General features: G+C 43.3%; 1 protein-coding gene across 1 annotated transcript in view; it reads right to left on the bottom strand.

Moving 5' to 3' along the window:
- Nucleotides 1-9,568: 9,568 nt before the first annotated feature.
- The window catches only part of LOC145359159 (protein HEG-like), a 94,381-nt gene continuing 81,618 nt past the window's right edge, over nt 9,569-22,331 (bottom strand). The window contains exon 12 of the mRNA XM_080213586.1: nt 9,569-13,624. Coding sequence (XP_080069712.1) covers nt 13,502-13,624 — 123 coding nt within the window. The 3' untranslated portion in view covers nt 9,569-13,501. The remainder of the gene's footprint in view (nt 13,625-22,331) is intronic.

Raw genomic sequence — 22,331 nt, forward strand, 5'->3', positions numbered from 1 at the left:
CCCGTGTCTGCATGGGTTTCCTCCCACAGTCTCAAAGAATTATTGGTTGGGGTGCATTAGCCATGCTAAATTCTCCCTCAGTGTACTCGAACAGGTTCTGGAGAGTGGCGACTAGGGGATTTTCACAGTGACTTCACTGCAGTGTTATTTGCACTTGCGACCAATAAATAAACTCTGAAGTCGAAGCGACCGGTTCAGCTGGTGTCGTGGTTCCCCATGACGACAACTGATTTTAGCCGATTGGAACAGAGAGTCTGAGTCGTAATCCTCCAAGCAGTAGACTTTATTTTCCAACGCAAGACAATAAAGCCGGGATGTCCGGAACAATCCACTGAACCATCTGCTTACAGTCTTTTTATGCACATTACAGCTCCATATCTCAAGATTCTTATCTTACTTTCAAGATTCAACCTTGTTTAGCCACCATTTGTTTCTGGGTCAACCCTTTATCTACCTTGCTTGAGATTGGTCATTCATTGTTACATCTCTTTGCTTCTTGAAACCATGGTAGTTATGACCTTTGCCCTTATCTAGACAATTCTGCTTACATAATAATCGTGGTTTAGCTAACTCAGGCCGAATAGTGAAGAAAAACATGCTTACTTTATTCTCTCTTTTGCTACTGTCACATATCAAGTTGGACAACTGGGCAGTGTCCATTGTTCTCCCGAGTGGCTACTGCTTACATTCATCAATGAATGACTACTATACTGACTACATTGGGTCACATGCATTGATTATATTAGTTACACTTCATCTAGTCATGCTGGTCTGACTACTATATTAATTACACTAAGTAACACACATTGAGCTGATTAATCATACTGGTCTCATCCCATCTCCCATCTTGAATCTACTTCATCACACACATTCTAATACAAGTTTCGGATACAATTCTTTTACACTGGCTCCCCTGCCACCCCTCTTCTTCACCTTGGCAAAGCTCCAAATATTTCCCTTTTCCCTGGCCCTCAAACCCCATCCCGGCATCCCCTCCTCATGCCCCTCCCGGGTTACTCTTGCCCACGAGGCCCTGCTCCAGCTGGAATGAAGCCATTCCCAGCAATTGGTAGTACCATCTTACTTGGTTCCCTCTTGCAATCAAAAAGCACTCCCTTCTTAAAAAAAACTCTCAGACCCTCTGTCCTCGCAAACTAAATCTTTCCTTTCCTCTGTGAAATCCGTGCTGCCAGCTCCCAGAGCTGTGTCTGTCTGTCCCACAACCTCATGCTGAAATCGTTCCAATCTGGTTTCCATTCTTGAATTGATGAGTGGAATTTCACAGTGTAATCTGATGAAGCTTGTTCCCTGGAGGGACACTCATTAGTTCTCTGCCAGGCACTAGAGAGACAGTAACCTGGACAAAGGCCTCGCTCCCCTCTGTTAATTCAGTGACCTTCCACACGCCCAATGCCTATTAACTGATTGAGAGCATACAACCAGAACTTCCAGTTTCCCCAACCGTGCAGCAATTAGAATCATAGAGGTTTACAGCATGGAAACAGGCCTTTGGCCCAACTTGTCCATGCCGCCTTTTTTTAAAAACCCTTAAGTTAATCCCAAATGCCCACATTTGGCCCATATCCCTCTATACCCATGTAACTATTTAAATGCTTTTTAAAAGACAAAATTGTTCCCGCCTTTACTACTACCTCTGGCAGCTTGTTCCAGACACTCACTACCCTCTGTGTGAAAAAATTGCCCCTCTGGAGACTTTTGTATCTCTTCCCGCTCACCTTAAACCTATGCCCTCTAGTTTTAGACTCCCCTACCTTTGGGAAAAGATATTGACTATCTAGCTGATCTGTACCCCACATTATTTTATAGATCCCTAGAAGATCACCCCTCAGCCTCCTACGCTCCAGAGAAAGAAGTCCCAGTCTATCCAGCCTCTCCTTATAAATCAATCCAACAAGTCCCAGTAGCATCTTAGTAAGTCTTTTCTGCACTCTTTCTAGTTTAATAATATCCTTTCTATAATAGCCAGAATTGCAAATAGAATTCCAAGCGTGGCCTTACCAATGTCTTGTACAACTTCAACAAGATGCCCCAACTCCTGTACTCAATGTTCTGACGAATGAAACCAAGCATGCTGAATGCCTTCTTCACCACTCTGTCCACCTGTGACTCCACTTTCAAGAAGCTTTGAACATATACCCCTAGATCACTTTGTTCTGTAACTCTCCCTAATGCCCTACCATTAACTAAGTCCTGCCTTGGTTCAATCAAAATGCATCACCTCTCATTTATCTAAATTAAACTCCATCTGCCATTCGTCAGCCCACTGACCCAATTGATCAAGAACCCGTTGCAATTGGAGATAATTTCTTTCACTGTCCACTATGCCACCAATCTTGGTGTCATCTGCAAATTTACTAACCATGCCTCCTATATTCTTATCCAAATCATTAATATAAATGACAAATAACTGGACCCAGCACTGATCCCTGAGGCACACCGCTGGTCACAGGCCTCCAATTTGAAAAACCCTCTACAACCACCCTCTGGCTTCTGTCAAGAAGCCAATCTTGTATCCATTTAGATACCTCACTCTGGATCCTGAGATTTAACCTTATGCAACAACCTACCATGCGGTACCTTGTCAAAGGCCTTGCTGAAGTCCATGTAGACAACATCAACAGCACTGCCCTCATCTACCTTCTTGGTTACACCTTCAAAAAACTCAATCAAATTTGTGAGACATGATTTTCCACTCATGCTGACTGTCCCTAATCAATGCTTGTATTAAACTCTGGGTGACCTGAATAGGGTAAGGGTGTGAGTCTGTGCACACATAGGGTCAGCTACCACAATGATGCCTTCCACAGCTGAATGCCACGCTGACATTTAGGTTCACAACAGAGAGATGGTCAGATACCTCTGCCCTAGCAATGTGCCAGCCTGCAGGAAAGAGCAGGAATAAAATAACATTACGCCAATCCGCAAATGCTTTTGGGACAATGGGTAAACTCTGCCTCCAGAATGGAGCTTTCAAAAAATCACCACTTCTTGCTGCAGCTGTATAGGGCATTGGTGAGGCCGCAACTGGAGTACTGTGTGCATTTTTGGGCGCCGCACCTGCGCAAAGATATTTTGGCCTTGGAGGGAGTGCAGAGGAGGTTTACTAGGCTGATACCGGAGTTGAGGGGGTTGAGCTATGAGGAGAGGCTGAATAAACTGGGCTTGTACTCGTTAGAGTTTAGAAGAATGAGAGGAGATCTCATTGAGACGTATAAGATGATGAATGGGATGGATAGGATAGAGGTGGAGAGACTCTTCCCGCTCAAAAAAGACAGTAGGACTAGGGGGCACAGCCTCAAGATAAAAGGGGGGCGGTTTAGAACGGAGTTGAGGAGGAACTTCTTCACTCAAAGGGTGGTGAATCTCTGGAATTCTCTGCCCGTTGAAGTGGTGGAGGCTGCCTCGCTAAATATTTTTAAGACGTGGGTTGATGGGTTTTTGATAGGAGAGGGGATTAAGGGTTATGGGGAGAGGGCAGGAAAGTGGAACTGAGCAGCGACAGATCAGCCATGATCTTATTGAATGGCGGGGCAGGCTCGAAGGGCTGGATGGCCTACTCCTGCTCCTATTTCTTATGTTCTTATGACCCCAGCCCCTTCCCCACATTCCCCAACTCTGCTTAAACTTCCACGCCTTCCCCACATTCCCCAGCCACCTCCGTTCCCCCCTCTCTCCTCTCCCCCACGTTCCCCCCCCTCTCCTCTCCCCCACGTTCCCCCCCTCTCTCCTCTCCCCCCCGTTCCCCCCCTCTCTCCTTACCTTCCATTTCCTCCTCACTCAGCTCCTCGGGACCAGCCAATGGCAGCAGCAGAAATGGGAGGATGTCGACATCATTGCCAAGCAGCCACTGGTCATAGGAATGATCAAAGTGCTGTAAATTATCTTGACTGCACCTGTAAGGCCATGTACATGTTCATATATAAATGTATATATATGATAAAACTATAAATATCATTTCTAATCTCCTTCAGTTCTGAAGAAGAGCCATATCCGAGTCAGGGTATCGGCTTGGTTTCTCGCTGCAGATGTCATGGCCCCGCTGGATGTTGAGAATTTTCAGTAACTGCTGAATTTTACTTTTATTGTGATGAGGCTAGTACTTGCTGGTGACTTGTCTTCACCTCAAAATAATACAAAGAACGAGGAAATGTACAACACAGGAACAGGCTATTCAGCCCTTCTGTGCTTATCATGATACCCTAACTAAACTAAAGAAACATTCTGTCCTTACTCGGTCCATATCCCTTATTCCCTCCCTATTCCTGTATCCATCCAGATGTCTCTTAAATGTTGCTGAAGTACCTACTTCCACAACCTCCACTGACAGTGCATTCCAGTCACCCACCATCTCCCGCTTCACCTGCACATCTCCCTTAAACTTTCTCCCTCTCACTTTGAACTTGTGCCTTCTCGTAATTGACACTTCCACTCTAGGAAAAAGCCATTGACTATCCACTCTGTCTATGCCTCTTATAATTTTGTAGACCTCTATCAGGCCTTCCCTCGACCTGTATTTCCAGTGAAAACAATCCTAGTTTATTCAATCTCTCCTCATAGCCAACTGCCTTGGCACCAGGCAGCACTCTGGTGCACTATGTCCAAAGCTTCCACATCTTTCTGGTGGTGACTAGAACTGCACGCAATTCTCTGAATGTGGCCTAACCAAGGGTGTGTGCTGCCGGTTTATACGTGGTCATAATGGTGGGAGTGCAGACATTAAGGAGCATTGTGCTAGTGTCTGCTGTCCAATTGGTGGATATTACTGACTACTGTCTATGTCCGGTCTGAAGGGTTGAGAAGTGATTGGGACCGTGGAGATGGGGCAGAGAGAGGAACAAGAAAGTAAACATGAACAAGGCCTCTCTCCATTCCAGATGAAAGGCCTGGCAGTGGATGATTGGAACAGATCACAGCCCACAGTAAATTCCATAACCTGAATCGTGAGCTGGACAGGAATAGAGTAATCTTGGCAATTGCTAATATATATTATAAAATATCCATGCCAGAGGCCTGGACTCATTACAGAATTTGTTCTCACTCAATTATCGATAATGTTGGACAACAATAGTGTTAAATTCCAGAATGTTGCCTATTTTCATTGGCACTCCTGTGCAAACTAAAGATTTCCAAGCCTTAGCCAAGTTGCAACTGAGCTCCCCAAACTAAAATGAGTTGAATTGTTCTAAGCCGAAAGATGGTGTGTACTCCACATCAGGTGAAATTTACAGGCTGATTCCTCTGGTTTGGAGACTAACTCAGTGATCGGTCTTCACAGAGGCCAATCATCCAAAAAAGTACCTTCTCATAGGTTGAAGGGCTTTGCATTAGGCACTTATCTCTTATACCTCTGTGTTGCTAAGTGGGCACAGAAAGAAGTCTCTCAACATCAGGTTAAAGTCCAACAGGTTTATTTGGAATCGCAAGTTTATGGAGCGCTGCTCCTTCATCAGATGAGTCATTCACTCACTCCCATCACTTGATAGACCAAATGGCCTCTTCTGCACTGTAGGGATTCTAGACGCAAAGTAATGAGTCAGTCATTCACTCACTCACTCACCTGATGAAGGAGCAATGCTCCAAAAGCTCATGGTTCCAAATAAACCTGTTGGACTTTAACCTGATGTTGAGACTTCTTACTGTGCCCACATCAGTTCAACGCTGATCATTACATAAATGGGAAATCACTAACAGATTCAACTTAAAATATAGATTCCCTTTTTGAATTATTTCCAATTTCCTTTTGAATTATTAATCATCTCCACTGCCATCATCCTCCAAAGACAGTAAGTTCCTGGTCATCACCATTCACTGTATGAAAACGGTCTTCCTTACACCCACCTCACTGCATCTTGTACCCAAAATCTTAAATTTGGATTCCCTAAATATTGTACCACTAGATCATCTTTACCTTCCCTAATCATGTGATAATCTTGTGCACCTCTATCGAATCTCTTCTCAATCCCTTTCGCTCCAAGGAGAACAACCTGAGCTTCTCCAATCTAACTTTGGAACTAAAATCCCTGGAACAGTCTTAGAAATATTTTCTGCACTCTCACCGATCCCTAGTGAGGTGACCAGGTCTGGATGTAATACTGTATGACTCTAAGACACAAACTAAAGGTTCAGTGTAACTTCCCTTTTTAGGTACTCAACACCTCCATTTCTGAAGTCCAAAGTCTCTTATAACATTTATTGTAACCATCTCAACATCACATCCAGTCGATCTCTAGGAGGTAAACTAATGTAGTACCACCAGCTCCCTCTTGGTGGCACTGATCAACCGTTAGACTATCTTCAGTTTCAGCCAAGTCTAGTTTTTTTTCTTGTTCAGATGTCAAGCACAGTGAATTTCCAGTGCTCATATCCAAGCTACATCAGAAAGTTTAGAGGAATAAAAGACCTTTTGGATTTTGTCCATGTGCTGTTAAGTAATTGAATGAATTAACTGGAGTATAAATCATCTCATCAGGGACAGAATTGCACTACAGCATTAGTTTATGGCACGATAATTACAGCTGGAGAATGAAAGCCCAACTACTACCACCCACTGTCCAGAGAACAAGATCATCCACTGAAGCCAAAACACCACAATTTAATTCACTAGAGACAATCAGAGAGCTTTTCAAAAATAGCAATATCCTTAAAGTACCTTTAGAGACAGCCAGCCAGTCCAGTTATCTCATCATCACCATCTTTTAATATGGTCCTTTACAATAGTCGAGGATTCAGGTCACTTAAAGATGCACAAACATTTGCAGATGTACGTCTAGCCATGGAGCCACTCAACCTTTAGGGAGCGAATATTCCATCTTGGAAGTTACATACCAGAGGCTTAGGGTAATGTCAAAACAATTGGCCCTTTATACGGGCAGCACAGTGGCTAACACTGCTGCCTCACAGCACTAGGGACCCAGGTTCAATTCCAGCCTTGGGTGACTGCCTCGTGGAGCTGGCATATTCTCCATGTGTGTTTCCTTCACGTGCTCTGGTTTCTTCCCACAGTCCAAAGATGTGCAGGTTATATTGATTAACCACGCTAAATTGCCCCCTTAGTGTCAGAATGATTAGCAGGGTAAATATGTGGGGTTAGGGGAATCGGGCCTGGGTGGGATTGTCATCAGTGCAGGCTTGATGGGCCGAATGGCCTCCTCCTGCACAGCAGGGATTCTAGGGTTATTTTGCAGAAAAAAATTGAAGGCAAAAGCATCTTTATGGAAATTCAACTACCAAATCAATCTTATATAGCTCCTCTAACCAGATAACTAAAAATGGTACAGTTTGATTGGCAAGTTTGTGCGTGTGCTCTAATGGTGTGGTTCTCAAACCATTGTACCACAACACACTGGTGTGCTGTGAAGACCCACCCAATGTGGTGCAGAGAGAGAGATCCAAAATTCATACAATTAAAAACTAACATTAGTCTTCAGCTCTATGGTCAGCATCTCCAAGATCTGATGAATCGTGGGCCTCCCACGCATGTGTTCACCAGGAAAGAGCCACACATAGATCATAGAATCCCTAGTGTAGAATGGAGGCCACTTGGCCCATCAGAGCATCTTACCCAGACCCTATCACCAGAACCCCCCATGCAAGAGCCTGTTCTGCTATTCAATAACATCATGGCTGATCTTTTTTGTGGACTCAGCTGCACAGATTCACAACCTTTTGGGTAAAGAAGTTCCTCTTCAACTCAGTCCTGAATCTGCTCCCCCTTATTTTGAAGCTATGCACCTCCAGTTCTGGTTTCACTAACCTGCTTCTGTCTTATCAATTCCTTTCATTATCTTACATGTTTCTATAAGAGCTGCCTTCTTTCAGCTAAATTCTTCTAGTCCCAGTCTATTCAGTTGCTCCTTATAAGCCAACCCTTTCAACTCCAGAATCAACCTAGTGAATGTCCTCTGCAGCCTCTCCAGTACCAGTACATCCTTTCTCAAGTAAGGATAACAAAACAGACCAAAAGTACTTTAGGTATTGTCTTGCCAGCACCTTATATAGCTGAAATATAATCTCGCTGTTTTTAAACCCCATCCCTCTAGCAAAGAACAACAAAATTCCATTTGCCTTCTTAGTTACTTGCTGCACCTACAAACCAACACCTTGAGATTCCTGCACAAGAACACCCAGGTCCCTCTGCACAGCAACATACTGCAATTTTTTTACCAAAGAAGAGTCCATTTTGCTGTTATTCCTACCAAAATGGATGACCTCACATTTACCAACATTGTATTCCATCTGCCAGATCCTCACCCACTCACTTAACCTGTCTATATCCCTTTGCAGACTTCAGTGTCCTCTGCATACTTTGCTCTGCCACTCATCTTAGTGTCATCTGCAAACTTTGACACACTACGCTTGGTCCCCAACTCCAAATCATTTGTGTAAATTGTAAACGATTGTGGTCCCAACACTGATCCCTGAGGCAGATCGCTAGTCTCTGATCACCAAACAGAAAAGCACCCATTTACCCCGTTAGTTAACCAATTCTGTACCCATGCCAATACATTACTCGTAACACCATGCACCTTTTATCTTACGCAGCAGCCTTTCGTGCAGCACCTTGTCAAATGCCTTCTGGAAATCCAGATACACCACATCCACTGGTTCCCCATTGTCCACTGTGCTTGTAAAATGTCCTCAAAAAGTTCTGCTAAAATTAGTTAAACATGACCTGCCTTTCATGAAGCCATGCTGAATCTTCCCAAAGGGACAATTTCTATGCAGATGTCTCATATTTACCCTGCTAATCCCCCTAACCTACTTGGGACACTAAGGAATAATTTAGCGTAGGCCAATCCACCTAACCACATGCTTGGTTTAGATATTTTAGTGGCAGTCAGACCCATGCACACAGCCAATGGGACTTGGAGCTGAAGGTAAAGGTCGCAAGCAACTGCACAAAAAGTGAAAACTCAATGGTGCAGAGCCCGAGGAGAAGCCAGAGAGACAAGGAGAGGTTAAAGATAAGAGGACAGGCAGAGGTTAAAAAAAGTGAAGCACCCAGTGAGGAAAAAAGATTGAGAAAATAGGTGTGCCTCAAATTTTGTTTTATATAGTGAAGTTTTTAAAATTTATTAGTGTTACAAGTAGGCTTATATTAACACTGCAATGAAGTTACTGTGAAAATCCCCAAATCGCTACACTCTGGCGCCTGTTCAGGTGAACCAAGGGAGAATTTAGTATGGCCAATGCACTTAACCAGCATGTCTTTTGGACTGTGGGACAAATCAGACCACCTGGAGGAAACCCACACAGACACAGGGAGAACGTGCAGACTCTGCATAGTGACCCAAGCCAGGAATTGAACTGTGCCACCATGCCACCCCATACAGAGTACTGCGACATATAAAAGGTTATGAACCACTGACCTAATAGAATATTCCACCGGCAGAACACGGAAGACAGTGAACATGTTCCATTATGGTCCACTAGTAGCGCTCCATCACTCAAAGTTCGACACTAATACTGTGAATGGTTATTTTCACTCCCCATCCTGAAATTATCTGGTGTCAATGGCTCAAAGTTGAAAGTAACTATACAAGAGAGAAACTGGAAAGAATTTCTTTATTTCAATTTAAACATCTTTTTAAATTATACAATGTTGATCAATAGAAAAAAAATCCAAATTACAATACCAGTGATTTTTTAACAAAGTTACTGAAATTCTCATGAGTTTACTCCTATTTGGCATTAAGTTGTTTTACAAGTATCACAAACTACAATATACAAAAAAGGTACAAGCAAAACAGTCAATCCAGATGGAGAATGCAACTTTGGCCAATTTTATTACGTGCAACAGCAGCAAATTAAAATCCTGCGAGCAATGGGAACTCCTGGAAGTACGCTTTCCATTACACATCGGCTGAAACATAACAACACACGAACAAGTGACATCCACGAAGCAGGATCATTGGGAGATTGAAAGTGTCTCCCGGATGTATGTTTCTGGGAATTAGTGCAGAAACTCTGCCATCACTGAAGGATTCCTTTAGTTTGAGTTTTGGTTCCATTGTTAGAGATGGCATCCAAACTGAAACCACAACCCTGTCACCCATTTACAAATATTCTGCCAATCGCAACTTAAACAGAGTGCCCTTCTTTTCCCTTTTACACACTTCCCCTGCCCCCACTCCCAGGAAGACCTATGTCAGTGAATTTGGAGGTGTTCCTTTTTAGTGTGCTTGAAGGTCCATTCAAACTATTGGACAGATAAAGATCCTTGACCTATTCGCACATTCCTCCCAAAACCACATGAAAAACAGTTTAATATGCAAAACTGCAATATTTTCCAGGTTTTTAAAAAATACACAGTCATGGGATGCCAAAGATTTATTCTGCATTCGGGACCAATGCATTATGGACCACAAAGTATCAATCTCTATCATAATCTATGGTTGGAAGTAGAAAATATAACCACATTTTTCACCTATCTCTTCAGTTAATATTTGAAATGAAATATCAATTGTGTTTTAATTTATTTTGAAATGTTAACTTTTGACTATGCTGAAATGTACATTTCATGCACTTTTAGTAACTGCTTTATGCAGTCTATCCAATTTCTCCCACTTTGTCCCCCTCCCTGAAACAAACATCTCTATTCCACGAAGCATTAACTCTTATCCTGTTGGCGAGCAAGGAAAGCTCACATGTATTTATTGGCAGAATACTAGGCAACAGAATCAAATGAAGCAGAAATTGATATGGAGGGAAAGAAAAGGCGATGCTCAACTTCCATGCTAAAAAGAAAAAATAAAACCTTATTAAGCAGACACACGAGAGACGCAACCTAGTTAGGTATTGAAAGCTGGAGTACATTTCTGTTCAGTGAATTTGACTTGCATTTCTCATATTCATTCTCTGTATTTCAAAAATATATCATTTGCATAAGGGGAAAAATAGTCACATCTTCACTATTTATAGACTGTTCCTTTTTGGACTGAGAAACAGGAATTTTTACATGCACCCGCTGAATGTTTCCACAGACATGTTTTAAAATTTAAGCTATACAATTAAATAAGACATTCAAAATATTGGATGGGGAGAATAACTGTTTTGAGAAAGGCTCTGAAGGAATTTGGCCTTCATCTATTCAGCAAAAAAAAAGGGGGATGCCAATATTTGGATTTGGAATATGAAGTCATCAAGGACAAACCAACATTTCTGTGCTTTACTTGTACTCAATCTTTGGAGTTATTTCCTATAAGTTGCACAGGAGAGGTTACTGAGCTTCACTATTCAATAATGCTTTGCCACAACATCACTTACCATTGAACTGTCAAGTGCTACTAGTACTCATCACTTTGTAACTGTCCTTCAAAGAAAGGTCAGAGGAAGAAAGGGTGCACAAAACCCAAAATCCCACCAAGCAACTATCCAGAGATACAGGGCGGAATTCTCCAGCCACACTGTTCTAAAAGCCCTAAATTTCGCAACCTGCCCGCTACAATTTCAGTGGCGGGCGGGATGGGAGAATTCCGGCCACAGCCTTGAGTCACCACGACTGCTACGTTGAACTAAACCTTTCCATTTAAAGCCTGAAGGGGCACATTTTTTTTTTAAAAAAAGGATTTGCTTGGTAGACGCCAGTCTCTCTGGATCAGCGAAGAGGCCTCCCCAGCAGTAACTGTGCACTGTGGTGCCAACACGTGTGCCCCACACTATTCTTTGGTGTGAGGTCAATTAAACACACACTGGCCAAAGTGTCACAGCTAGTCAGTCCTCAAATACTTCCACAGCGCAGCCAGTTTATAGGAAGAACCACCACATGTTACAAAAGGTTAATAAGTAGAGGCTGACCAGACATACTAAAGAATGCATTGGTAAAGCAGCACCAAGAATGGGGCAAACTAAATTTTACTGGCACAGAGTTAATGGTTGGCATTTCCTCCAACGTGAGCCACTGAATTTCCAGCGTGTTAAAAATCCACCAAACCATTATCAGAGGCATTTCTGAATTTTAAACAAAATATCAGAAAGCTGAATTGGTTTATTTGCCAAACTTAATACCTTTTTGCTTGGAAAAAAAAATTACGTTTTAAATTGCCAAACGTAGGAAATCTTCACTGAAGAGAAAAACATTAAGAACATAGAAATAAAGAATGAAAAAAAAACAAGAAAGTGAGGACAGACTGTAAATTCAAATCCCCATCCCTCCCCCAAAACAACTAAATGTACATCTTGGAGTGTAGGTGTCTCCCAGAGTATTTACAATTTACATCCATATACTCAATCATTAAAATGTGCAAATTTCTTAAGATTATTCTTTTTGATGGAAATGTGTCCTCATGAGCTAACTGGGCAGCTGTAAAATTGGCATGCCACATCAGAGGTGGACTGTTTCCTTCCATCATTTGAAGTCTCAAATTAGTCATCTCCTATTGTCTACGAACCAGCCTTTTATTAAATCATAAAGGATAAGATTTTTTTCTTAAAATTGTCCTTTACTTTGCAAGGTTAAAAATGATTTTTTTTAAAAACAAGGGAAGTCCCACCACATTCCAGCCCATCCAAAGACAGCAGCACAATGTAAAAGAGCTGGCAATTAAACATTCATTTAAAAAAACACAGCAAAAGAAAGTATACACTATGCTGTGCTAAAGAAGAAACACACAAGTATTGTGGCTGGGCAAACGCCACCAGATTAAATACATTCAAACATCATTTTTCTGTCACAAGGGATGTTGACTTTTTAAAAAGATAAGTTGAAGAACTTAAAATCGCTCTGTTAACATTTTACTTTATAAGGAACCCTCCTTATATGGGGTGGCCTGGTGCGGGTTGCTGACACAAAGAGCAACTACTGCAACCATCTGCAGCACCGTACTCAACATTTGAATGCATCAGTTGCCCGATGAAGGCGCAACCTTTGCGATTGGCACTATTGAGTGGAAATAAATGTACTGATCCACAGGTCAAAGACCAACAAAAAGTGTAAAATGAAGAATCAAACGCCCCCAAAAGCAGGAGACTCGTGGCACCAAGCGTAGTAGATCACTGCTCAGCTACCCACCCCCTGCTCCGATCACCCCAATCCCCGTCTTCCACAACTTGGTATCAAAATCGGTGACAAGCCACATCATTTTACTAAAAAACCTGCATTCTCCCCTCCTCGAGGCTTTACATTTGGAATAATAAGCTGTCGGCCCTCATAATGGTGGTGGGAGAAGGGGCAAGGGTGACAACCCAAGAGGCCAATGTTACAAATCAGTCTCCCCATTTGATATTTTAGTGGCCAGGAGATAAGAATTCTATTCTTGGCTCTGGAGATGCATGGAACATTTGTATTTCATTAGCTGACTCACTGTAGAAATATTCCCCCAAGATTTAGAGTAAAAATTTACAAAATTTAAATTCCTTCCCCTCCCTCCCAACTCCTTTTATGCTTACTATGCAACATGCACACAGGCACAAAGAATGCTAGGCTGTTTTCAATAGATCCTGAAGCATCCGCTCCATCCTCCAACTTCCAATCCTGCTCGTTTTACAAGTATTCAGGCTTCTTTTCGTCGCTGACATAATATGGATTCTCTTGACCCTGGCAGAGATAGGTATAGCGGGACGGCTGTTTCCCTTTAAAGGTCTTCAGGTCATCATTCTTCTCCGGCTGAAATTTAAAAAAAAACACACAGCCAGCAATAAGAAAAGGTTGATTAGGAGCAGAATCAGAATTCGTACGTGCACGCGGTGAACGTCGTGGCCAGAATTCGCTGGCCACTCATGCCCTGTCGCCGCTGCAAGGATGGAGAATTTGGCGCTCAGCCAGCTCTCTGTTTACTGCAGCGGGACCGGAGAATCCCGCCGGCGTGAACGGCTGGAAACTTCCAGTCCAGGTCTTTCAAATACATCTCAAAACCTTTCTGCCTTAAACGTGAATGCATGGACTCTGGTGCAGGCAGTGTGTCACTCGCTGCTCCAAGTTTAAGACGGAACCTAACGGAGCGTGTTTCAGTCACAGAAACAGGAAGAGTAGGTCACTGGGGACAAGGGGTTAGGGTGGGTTCGGTACAGAACCTATTCTCACGTCTTCAATTCCTCTGTACATGCACTCTGTCTGTCTGTGGCAATCAGCATTACTCAGAGGAACACATGACTTGCTAAAAGCTGCAGTAAATGCTGGTTAAATGGTTCTTATGCATTTAGAGTATCCATGCCATTAAGCCCGTCCTGCCAGACCAATACATCACGGCTGATCCGTATTTTGGTTCCATATACTTTAACACTCAAAGGCCGGTATTTTCCGGCTAGTCACACCAGCAGAATCTTCTGGTCCTGTCCTGCCCTCCACAGCAGGTTCTCCCTGGCAATGCAAATGGCCAACGCAAATGACTTGGCGGAAAACGGAAGGGAGTTTCAGATTTCCACTACCCTTGGTGAAGCAGTGCTTTTCCACCTCACCCCAACAAATGGTCAATCTCAAAGTTATATGCCTCTGAACTCTACAATGTTTTCCCATTGTGCCAAGATTTAAATTTGTATTGAAATTAAAACTATTGGGATGATATTGTACTCCTGTTTTCTTTGGCAACGTCCGAATCGGGTTCCACACTAAAAAGGTAAAAACGTGACGCAATTGTGCCTGCCTCCCAACAGTGAGGCAAAGGTATTCCCAAGTTCAAGATCAGGAACATCATTGTTGCACATTTATGTCTCATTATCAAGCTTCTATACGTGGATCATCAGCCCTACCCCACCCCCCGCGCAAGAAAATCCATTCAGATTGGCATGAGGACGGATTGGCATGCATCATGACTGGTTTCTCACGATGTGCATCTGACAAGCAAACCTCCCAGCGGGGCTCAGTTGAGTGCATGGTTTAGGGAGGAGAGGGTCATGCCCTGGCAGGGAGGGTTCCATGAACTCTTGCGCACTGGGATGACTTTCTAAAATGTTCTCTAAAATAGTAAGCTGCTAGCGAGGTGGGTACAATCAGAGCACAGCCCACCAGTTTGACATTGTGGGACTTGCCCCTTGCTATTTCCTTCCCCTCTGTTCCCAAAGATACAGTGAATAAAGCAACCGTTGACCTCAGTGCTGTTTTTCTCTCTCACTGCACGAGCTGCACAGTGGCACAGGGTTAGCCCTGCTGCATCACAGCACCAGAAACCCAGGTTCAATTCCGGCCTCGGGTCACTGTCTGAGTGGAGTTTGCACGTTCTCTCCATGTCTGCGTGGGTTTCCTCCCACAGTCTAAAGACGAGCTGCTTGGATGCATTGACTGTGCTAAAATTCTCTCAAGAGGTGCCAGAGTGTGATGACTAGGGAACTTTCACAGTAACTTCATTGCAGTGTTAATGTAAGCCTATTTGTGACAATTATTTTTCCTTCTTTCTTCCTCCCACTATCACACTCTACCCAATATAGGGAAAATACCCCACAGTTCTGCAAACATTCCTTTCTGTTCCAGGAAACACAGTCTGATGGCATGAATACTCTAAATGCACAAGAATGCTACCATCTAATCAGCTTTTACTGTAGTTTTACTGAATCAACATTCTTCTGAAGTAATGCTCATTACCACAGACAATGCATGTGCAGAGGACCTGGGAATACATTCTGTACTGAATCCACCCTAACCTCCTGCCCCCAAATTATGCAGGCAGATTTCTTCGTGGCGCGAGGAGTTAAAAGAAGATGCAGTGACATTGCGGCATTGTCACTGGACTCGCAATCCAGAGACCCAAACTCTGGGGACCTGGGCTCAAATCCCATCACAGCAAATGGAGGAAAAAAAAAAGAAAATCTGGAATTAAAACTAATGATGACCATGAAACTACTATTGATTGTTGCAAAAACCCATCAGGTTCACTGATGTCCTTCTAGGGAAGGAAATCTGCTGTCCTTACCTGGTCTGGCCTACATGACTCCAGAGCCACAGCAATGTGGTTGACTCTCAACTGCCCTAGCAAGCCACTCAGTTCAAGGGCAATTAGGGGTGGGCAATAAATACTGGCCCAGCCAACAACACCCACATCTCCTGAACAAATTTTTAAAAAATGACCTAATTCTTACTCGTACTAAAAAAGGTAGTACACTTGTAAAGATACTAAGAAAAGACATTCTGTACAATGTTGAACACAGCTGCTGAGTATAAACCAGGCACAGTGAGGTCATTCAATGCATGAAAGAGAAGCCCTGATCTCAACTGATGGTGAATAAATTTCCTATTATACAACAAGCTCTGACACGTGATACCACTGCCTTATGCACAAATTCATATTAAAAGATCACAGGTTTGAAAGTGTTCTGACATCAAAGGTTTCGAACCAAAATGTTACTTTCTTTTTCAAAAACTTGGCTACACAAGATATTTTCAACCCAAGGCCAAGTCAGTCACTGCATTTCATTACATAAATGTACAGTAAATCTCCATTTCAAATGCCCTCTTTTAAAGTAGTTTCGTTTTAAAAAGGCTTTATTTTTTACATCTGGGTTCCATTTGAAGTGCAGTATTCCCTCTCAAAATGTGAGCAGTATGATGACATCATGTCCTCAATCTGGCCTGGGATAAAACACCATTTTGTTCCTTCTCTGCATTCGAATTCTTTTGCTGCATTTTCAGGACCCCCCACCCCCTGAATATATTTATTTGTACCCTGTATTGGTTGCTCTGTGTTATTTTTGAAAGAATTCTCCACTGCAAATACTCATTTTTCACATTTCTTTGCTGCTTCTTGTACAGTCAGACCTGGGGAACTGTTGTGGACTTCTGTTTTTAATAAGAGTTCTTTGCTATTCAATGGTACAACTCTGTACTGTACAGAACCTGTGTTTCAGGAATCCATTGAAAACTTGGTGGTTCAAAGAGGACGCCTGCAGACAAGGCAGCAATGTTAAAAGTCACTGAACTGGATCGTACGGTATTCCAGATATTAAGAGCTGAAGAGATGAAAAATTAAGCTTTGATTTTGAGCGGGATTTTCCAGCTTTTTCCGCCAGTGCCATCTTCTGGTTCCAAAGGTGGCCCCCTGTGATGGGTTCCCTGGCAGCAGGTGGGTGAGCAAACCACGCAAAATGCCATCGACACTGGCAGGACCACAAGATCCCACCAACAGCCAATGGCGAGTGGCTACTGGAGGCCTGGATAATTCCATCCTTTGAAATAAATACTTGAAAATTAGCAGCCTGAGGGGAACTGATGGAAGAAATGGTTTTCATTGTGGGAGTATTAAAGAAAAGGCAGCCACTAGACTGTTGCTGGAGCACTTATCTTGGCACTGTTGCGGGAGGGCCTTGCAAAGGCCTACTGATAGTATTCCTCTAGTGTTTTGCAATGCCTGCTGCTAATGATCCTCTTTCTCAGAACTGCTAGCCCCACCAAGGAACTCCCTTATTTACCAACTGCCTCTAGATAGCCATCTGGGAGAGAGATAAACAACTTGAAACATTTAAACGAGACATGGGTAGGCCTTCTGGCTCCAAAACAGGCTGAGAGATGGGACATTCATTGTTCAAGTTCTCTCACTACTAATTCTGACACAGCAAGATAAACACAAGTTAACATTTATCTGTAATTAACTCAGGCTTGTTTGATTTGCATTTGGGTTGTTTATCAGTACCTTTATCAGATGTCTGCAAAGCACATCGGAATGTGGGGATCACTGCTGCCGAGTAAACTATGACCGTAGTCTTGGTTCTGAGATCCTGGTCCTCAAATACTCTCTCTCAATGACTGAACTAGATGGGTTTTTACCACAATTGACAATGGTTTCATGGTTGTAGATTCTTAATTCCAGATATTTTTATTTAATTCAAATTCTACCACCTGTCATGGCAGGATTTGAACGCAGGTCCCCAGAACATTAGCTGAGTTCCTGGGTTAATAGTGACTGAAGACTGCACTGACACAATGCATAATGCTCCTACCTACTACCCTGTGGTTAGCCATATCACGATGTGGGTATGCCGGCGTTGGACTGGCGTAAACACAGTAAAAAGTCTGACAACACCAGGTTTTAGTCCAACCTATTTATTTGATAATATACTCACTAGCTTTCGGGGTTACCCCCTTCGTCAGGTGAATGGAGAGTTCTGGCCTCAGACAGAGCATAGAAAGCACAGACAGTTTAGAGATTACTGATTAAAATGCGAATCCTTACACCTAACCTGCTGTTCAAGACCTGAAGTGGCTGATAATGTGAGTGGAAGGAGCACTGATCACAGTTTAACGAGATGTGTATTGTCTCCAGACAGTACAGTAAGTGAGGTTTTGCAAACCCAGGCAAGTCATGGGGGTTACAGATAGTGCGACATGAACCCAAGATCCCCGTTGAGACCGTCCTCATGTGTGTGGAACTTGGCTATCAGTCTCTGCTCAGCGACTCTGCGCTGTCGTGTGTCGTGAAGGCCGCCTTGGAGAATGCTTACCCGAAGGTCAGAGGCTGAATGCCCATGACCACTGAAGTGTTCGCCAACAGGAAGGGAACAGTCTTGCCTGGTGACTGTCGAGCGATGTTCATTCATCCGTTGTCGTAGCGTCTGCATGGTCTCCCCAATGTACCATGCTTCGGGACATCTTTTCTTGCAACGTATCAGGTAGACAATGTTGGCCGAGTTGCAAGAGTATTTACCATGTACCTGGTGGATGGTATTCCCACGTGTGATGATGGTATCCATGTCGATGGACAGTCTCAACAGGGATCTTGGGTTCATGTCGCACTATCTGTAACCCCCATGACTTGCCTGGGTTTGCAAAACCTCACTTACTGTACTGTCTGGAGACAATACACATCTCTTTAAACTGTGATCAGTGCTCCTTCCACTCACATTATCAGCCACTTCAGGTCTTGAACAGCAGGTTAGGTGTAAGGATTCGCATTTTAATCAGTAATCTCTAAACTGTCTGTGCTTTATATGCTCTGTCTGAGGCCAGAACTCTCCATTCACCTGACGAAGGGGGTAACCCCGAAAGCTAGTGAGTATATTATCAAATAAATAGGTTGGACTAAAACCTGGTGTTGTCAGACTAGCCATATCACAGCATGGACTTTGGGACCAGCCAGAGAGCAACTGATGGAAGAAATAGTTCTTCATTGTGGGGGCATTCAAGAAAAGGCAGCAATTAGACTGTTGCTGGGATACTTTTCTTGCAACTGGAGCTGGAGGGCCTTGCAGACACCTACTGGTATTTCTCCAGTGCTTTGCAATGCCTGGGTGGACGGAATTGTATTTTACTCAGGAACTGTATTTTTCTGAAGTTCACAAAGCAATTCAGGAACAAGTGACAACTAGATTGGCTGGAATTTTCTGGCTGTTCATACCTGGTGGGATCTTCTGGTTCCCCCCAATGACACCTCTCACCACGTGTACAATCAATGGAAAAATCTGAGAAACAAGTCACGGGGAGACCAGCAAATTGCCATGACTATCGGGGATTTTCCAATAATCCCCAATTATTGGGGATTAACGATCTTCAAGATTCATCTTCCATGGCCAGGATTTCCTCATCAGGTGGGAAAGGTGGTGTGTAAACCGTTGGCTCCACTGATGGGATTTTCCTGATGAATTTTTTTGGAACTCAGTTTTTAAAATCCCTGGAGGTGACTCCCACGATGTCCCACGATTCAGAGCGTGCTCTGAATGAACTCACTCCACCACAACATCAGTCTTTCCAGAGACCTGGGCGCCATCTTCCTCAAACAATAAATAAATGATTCTTCCTCTCCTGCTGGCTGACATGGGGAATCTCCCCTTCATAGATCTCCCTTGAAGCCTCCCTTCACTGGCAGTGCCCCCTGGCACTGGCCAGGCCCATTGGTCCAGACCAGTTTTAAACCCCACCATGACGGGGAAACCTATCGAAGGTACAATGCAAAAGCCTGCTAATACATGGTAATGGAGTTCCTATCCTTTCTGCAATTATTACATGATGGATGTCAATGCAAAATTCCATTGGTGTATAAACCGGTTGCGGACTGTCATTGGATTATAGAATCCCTACAGTGCAGAAGGAGGCCATTCAGCCCATTTAGCCTGCACCAACAATTCCACCCAGGCCCTATCCCCATAACCCCATGCATCTACCCTGCTAGTTCCCCTGACACTGAGGGGCAATTTATCATGGCCAATTAACCCAACCTGCACATCTTTGGAGATTATCTGCACCCCCTTCCCCCCCGACTGGCCTTTCTGCATTCTGAACATGGGAGGATCCTGGCCTATACAATGTCGCAATAATCAAATACCATAGCTCATAGGTTTTACAGGCAAGGTTTAGTTTTAGGAATTGAACTGTTGAATGCAAGATAATCAACTTCAATAAACTTTAAACTGGAAATATCTCTTCCTATCTTGTGCATTTTCAACTGGGAATCAGGATAGTGGTGCAGATCATTTGAATTAGAGAAACAACAATAAACACTGCAACCAAACCCTCATCAATAGCTAACATCTTCAAAGAAAATGACTTGCATTCATATGCTGCTCCTTTCTCAACATCAGCCACTGGAGTAATTTTGAGTCATTGTAATAGTGCTAGAAGTTCAGCAGCCCGTTTGTGAAGAGAAAGGTTCCACTAACAGTATAATAAAGACAAAATAATCTGTATTGATGTTTATTGAGGAATAAATATTTGCCAGGACATCTGGAAAAACTCCCTTAGCTCTTTGAAATTAGTACAATGGGATCTTCCACATTCACCTGAGAGATGTGACAGAGCTTCATTTAAAGTCTCATCCAAAAGGGGCTACCACAGTGAAGGGCCCACCAAGGTGTTTGTGCTCAAACCTCTGGAATGGGACATAAACCCACAGCTTTTTGACATTGAGGCAAGAGTGTTATCATGGCTAAAAATTTGATAATTGGATAGTTAGAAGCCAACAGCCAGTGATGCTCTTACTATGATCTGTTATTAAATAATAGATCAAGAACATGTGGGACAAGCTAAATGGACCAGTCGGTATTTTCCTGTATGTTTGACTTGACCTTTTATCTCTGTTAAGACGACAAATAGTCTTTGATCCTGAATGGGTGGCATGGTGGCACAGTGGTTAGCACTGATGCCTCACAGTGCCAGAGACCTGGGTTCAATTCCCAGCTTGGGTCACCGTCTGTGCAGACTCTGCACATTCTCCGAGTCTGTGTGGGTTTCTTCCGGTTGCTCCAGCTTCCTCCTACAGTCTGAAAGATGTGCTGGTTAGGTGCATTGATCCAAACAGGCGCCGAAGTGTGGCAGCTAGGGGAATTTCACAGCAACTTCATTGCAGTGTTAATGTAAGCCTTACTTGTGACTAATAAATAAACTTTAAATTTTAAGTTAAGGCAGCATGGTGGCACAGTGGTTTGCACTGCTACTTCACAACTCCAGGGACCCAGGGATTCTGGCCTTGGGTGACTGTTTGTGGAGTTTGGACATTCTCCCAGTTTCCCCTTGGGTTTCCTCTGGGTGCTCCAGTTTCCTTCCACAGTCCAAAAGATATGCAGATTAGATTAATTAGCCATGCTAAATTGACCTTTAGAACATAAGAACATAAGAAATAGGAGCAGGAGTAGGCCATCTAGCCCTTCGAGCCTGCCCCGCCATTCAATAAGATCATGGCTGATCTGAAGTGGATCAGTTCCACTTTCCCGCTTTCTCCCCATAACCCTTAATTAATTAGAGTCCCAAGATGTATAGCTTGGGTGCATTAGTCATGGTAAATGTGTGGGGTTCCAGGGATGGGGGTAGATGTGGTTCCAGGGATGGACCAGGCGAAAGGGCCTGGGTGGGATACTCTGTCAGAGAGTCGGTGCAGACTCAATGGGGAGCAAATGGCTTCTTCAATGAATCTATCAACTTACAGGGGCAGGGAATGAGAGCCGAGATATTTACCACGATAATGATCTTCTTGAACAGAAGTAGGGCCAGTGAATAGTAGACATTTTCAGTCAGATAAGTACCCACTTCAGGGCCTTCCACACAGTAAATACCATTTAGAATCAAGGCTGCAGCTTTGCGGGTCTGTTTAAATGCATGTCTGATGCTTGCCAAGGATATGGGCATGTACCAAACCAAACGATCTTTCACCTTTTGCACTGGCTATTCACCAGCCAAATTGTCGCAGCATAAAACACAGACAGTTTGAAAGTTCTGTTAGAAAGAGGAACACCAAGTTCTCATTATATACAAGCTCTGCAATATCATGCATCAGCTTTGTTCTGCCAAAGACACATGGGTTCAAACTAGTAAATTTATAATGTTAGGAAAATTACACGGCATAAAGTAGGATTTACGCATGGAATGGACTTCCAGTTGTAGCATTGCGGAGACAAAAAGTCTAGAAAATTTATAAAGCAATTGATGTGGCTGGCCAGAGGGTGGAAGAGAAGTCAGAATC

This window comes from Carcharhinus amblyrhynchos, chromosome 27 (assembly GCF_965287045.1).
Source record: "Carcharhinus amblyrhynchos chromosome 27, sCarAmb.v2.hapA, whole genome shotgun sequence".
NCBI classification, from domain to species: Eukaryota; Metazoa; Chordata; class Chondrichthyes; order Carcharhiniformes; family Carcharhinidae; genus Carcharhinus; species Carcharhinus amblyrhynchos.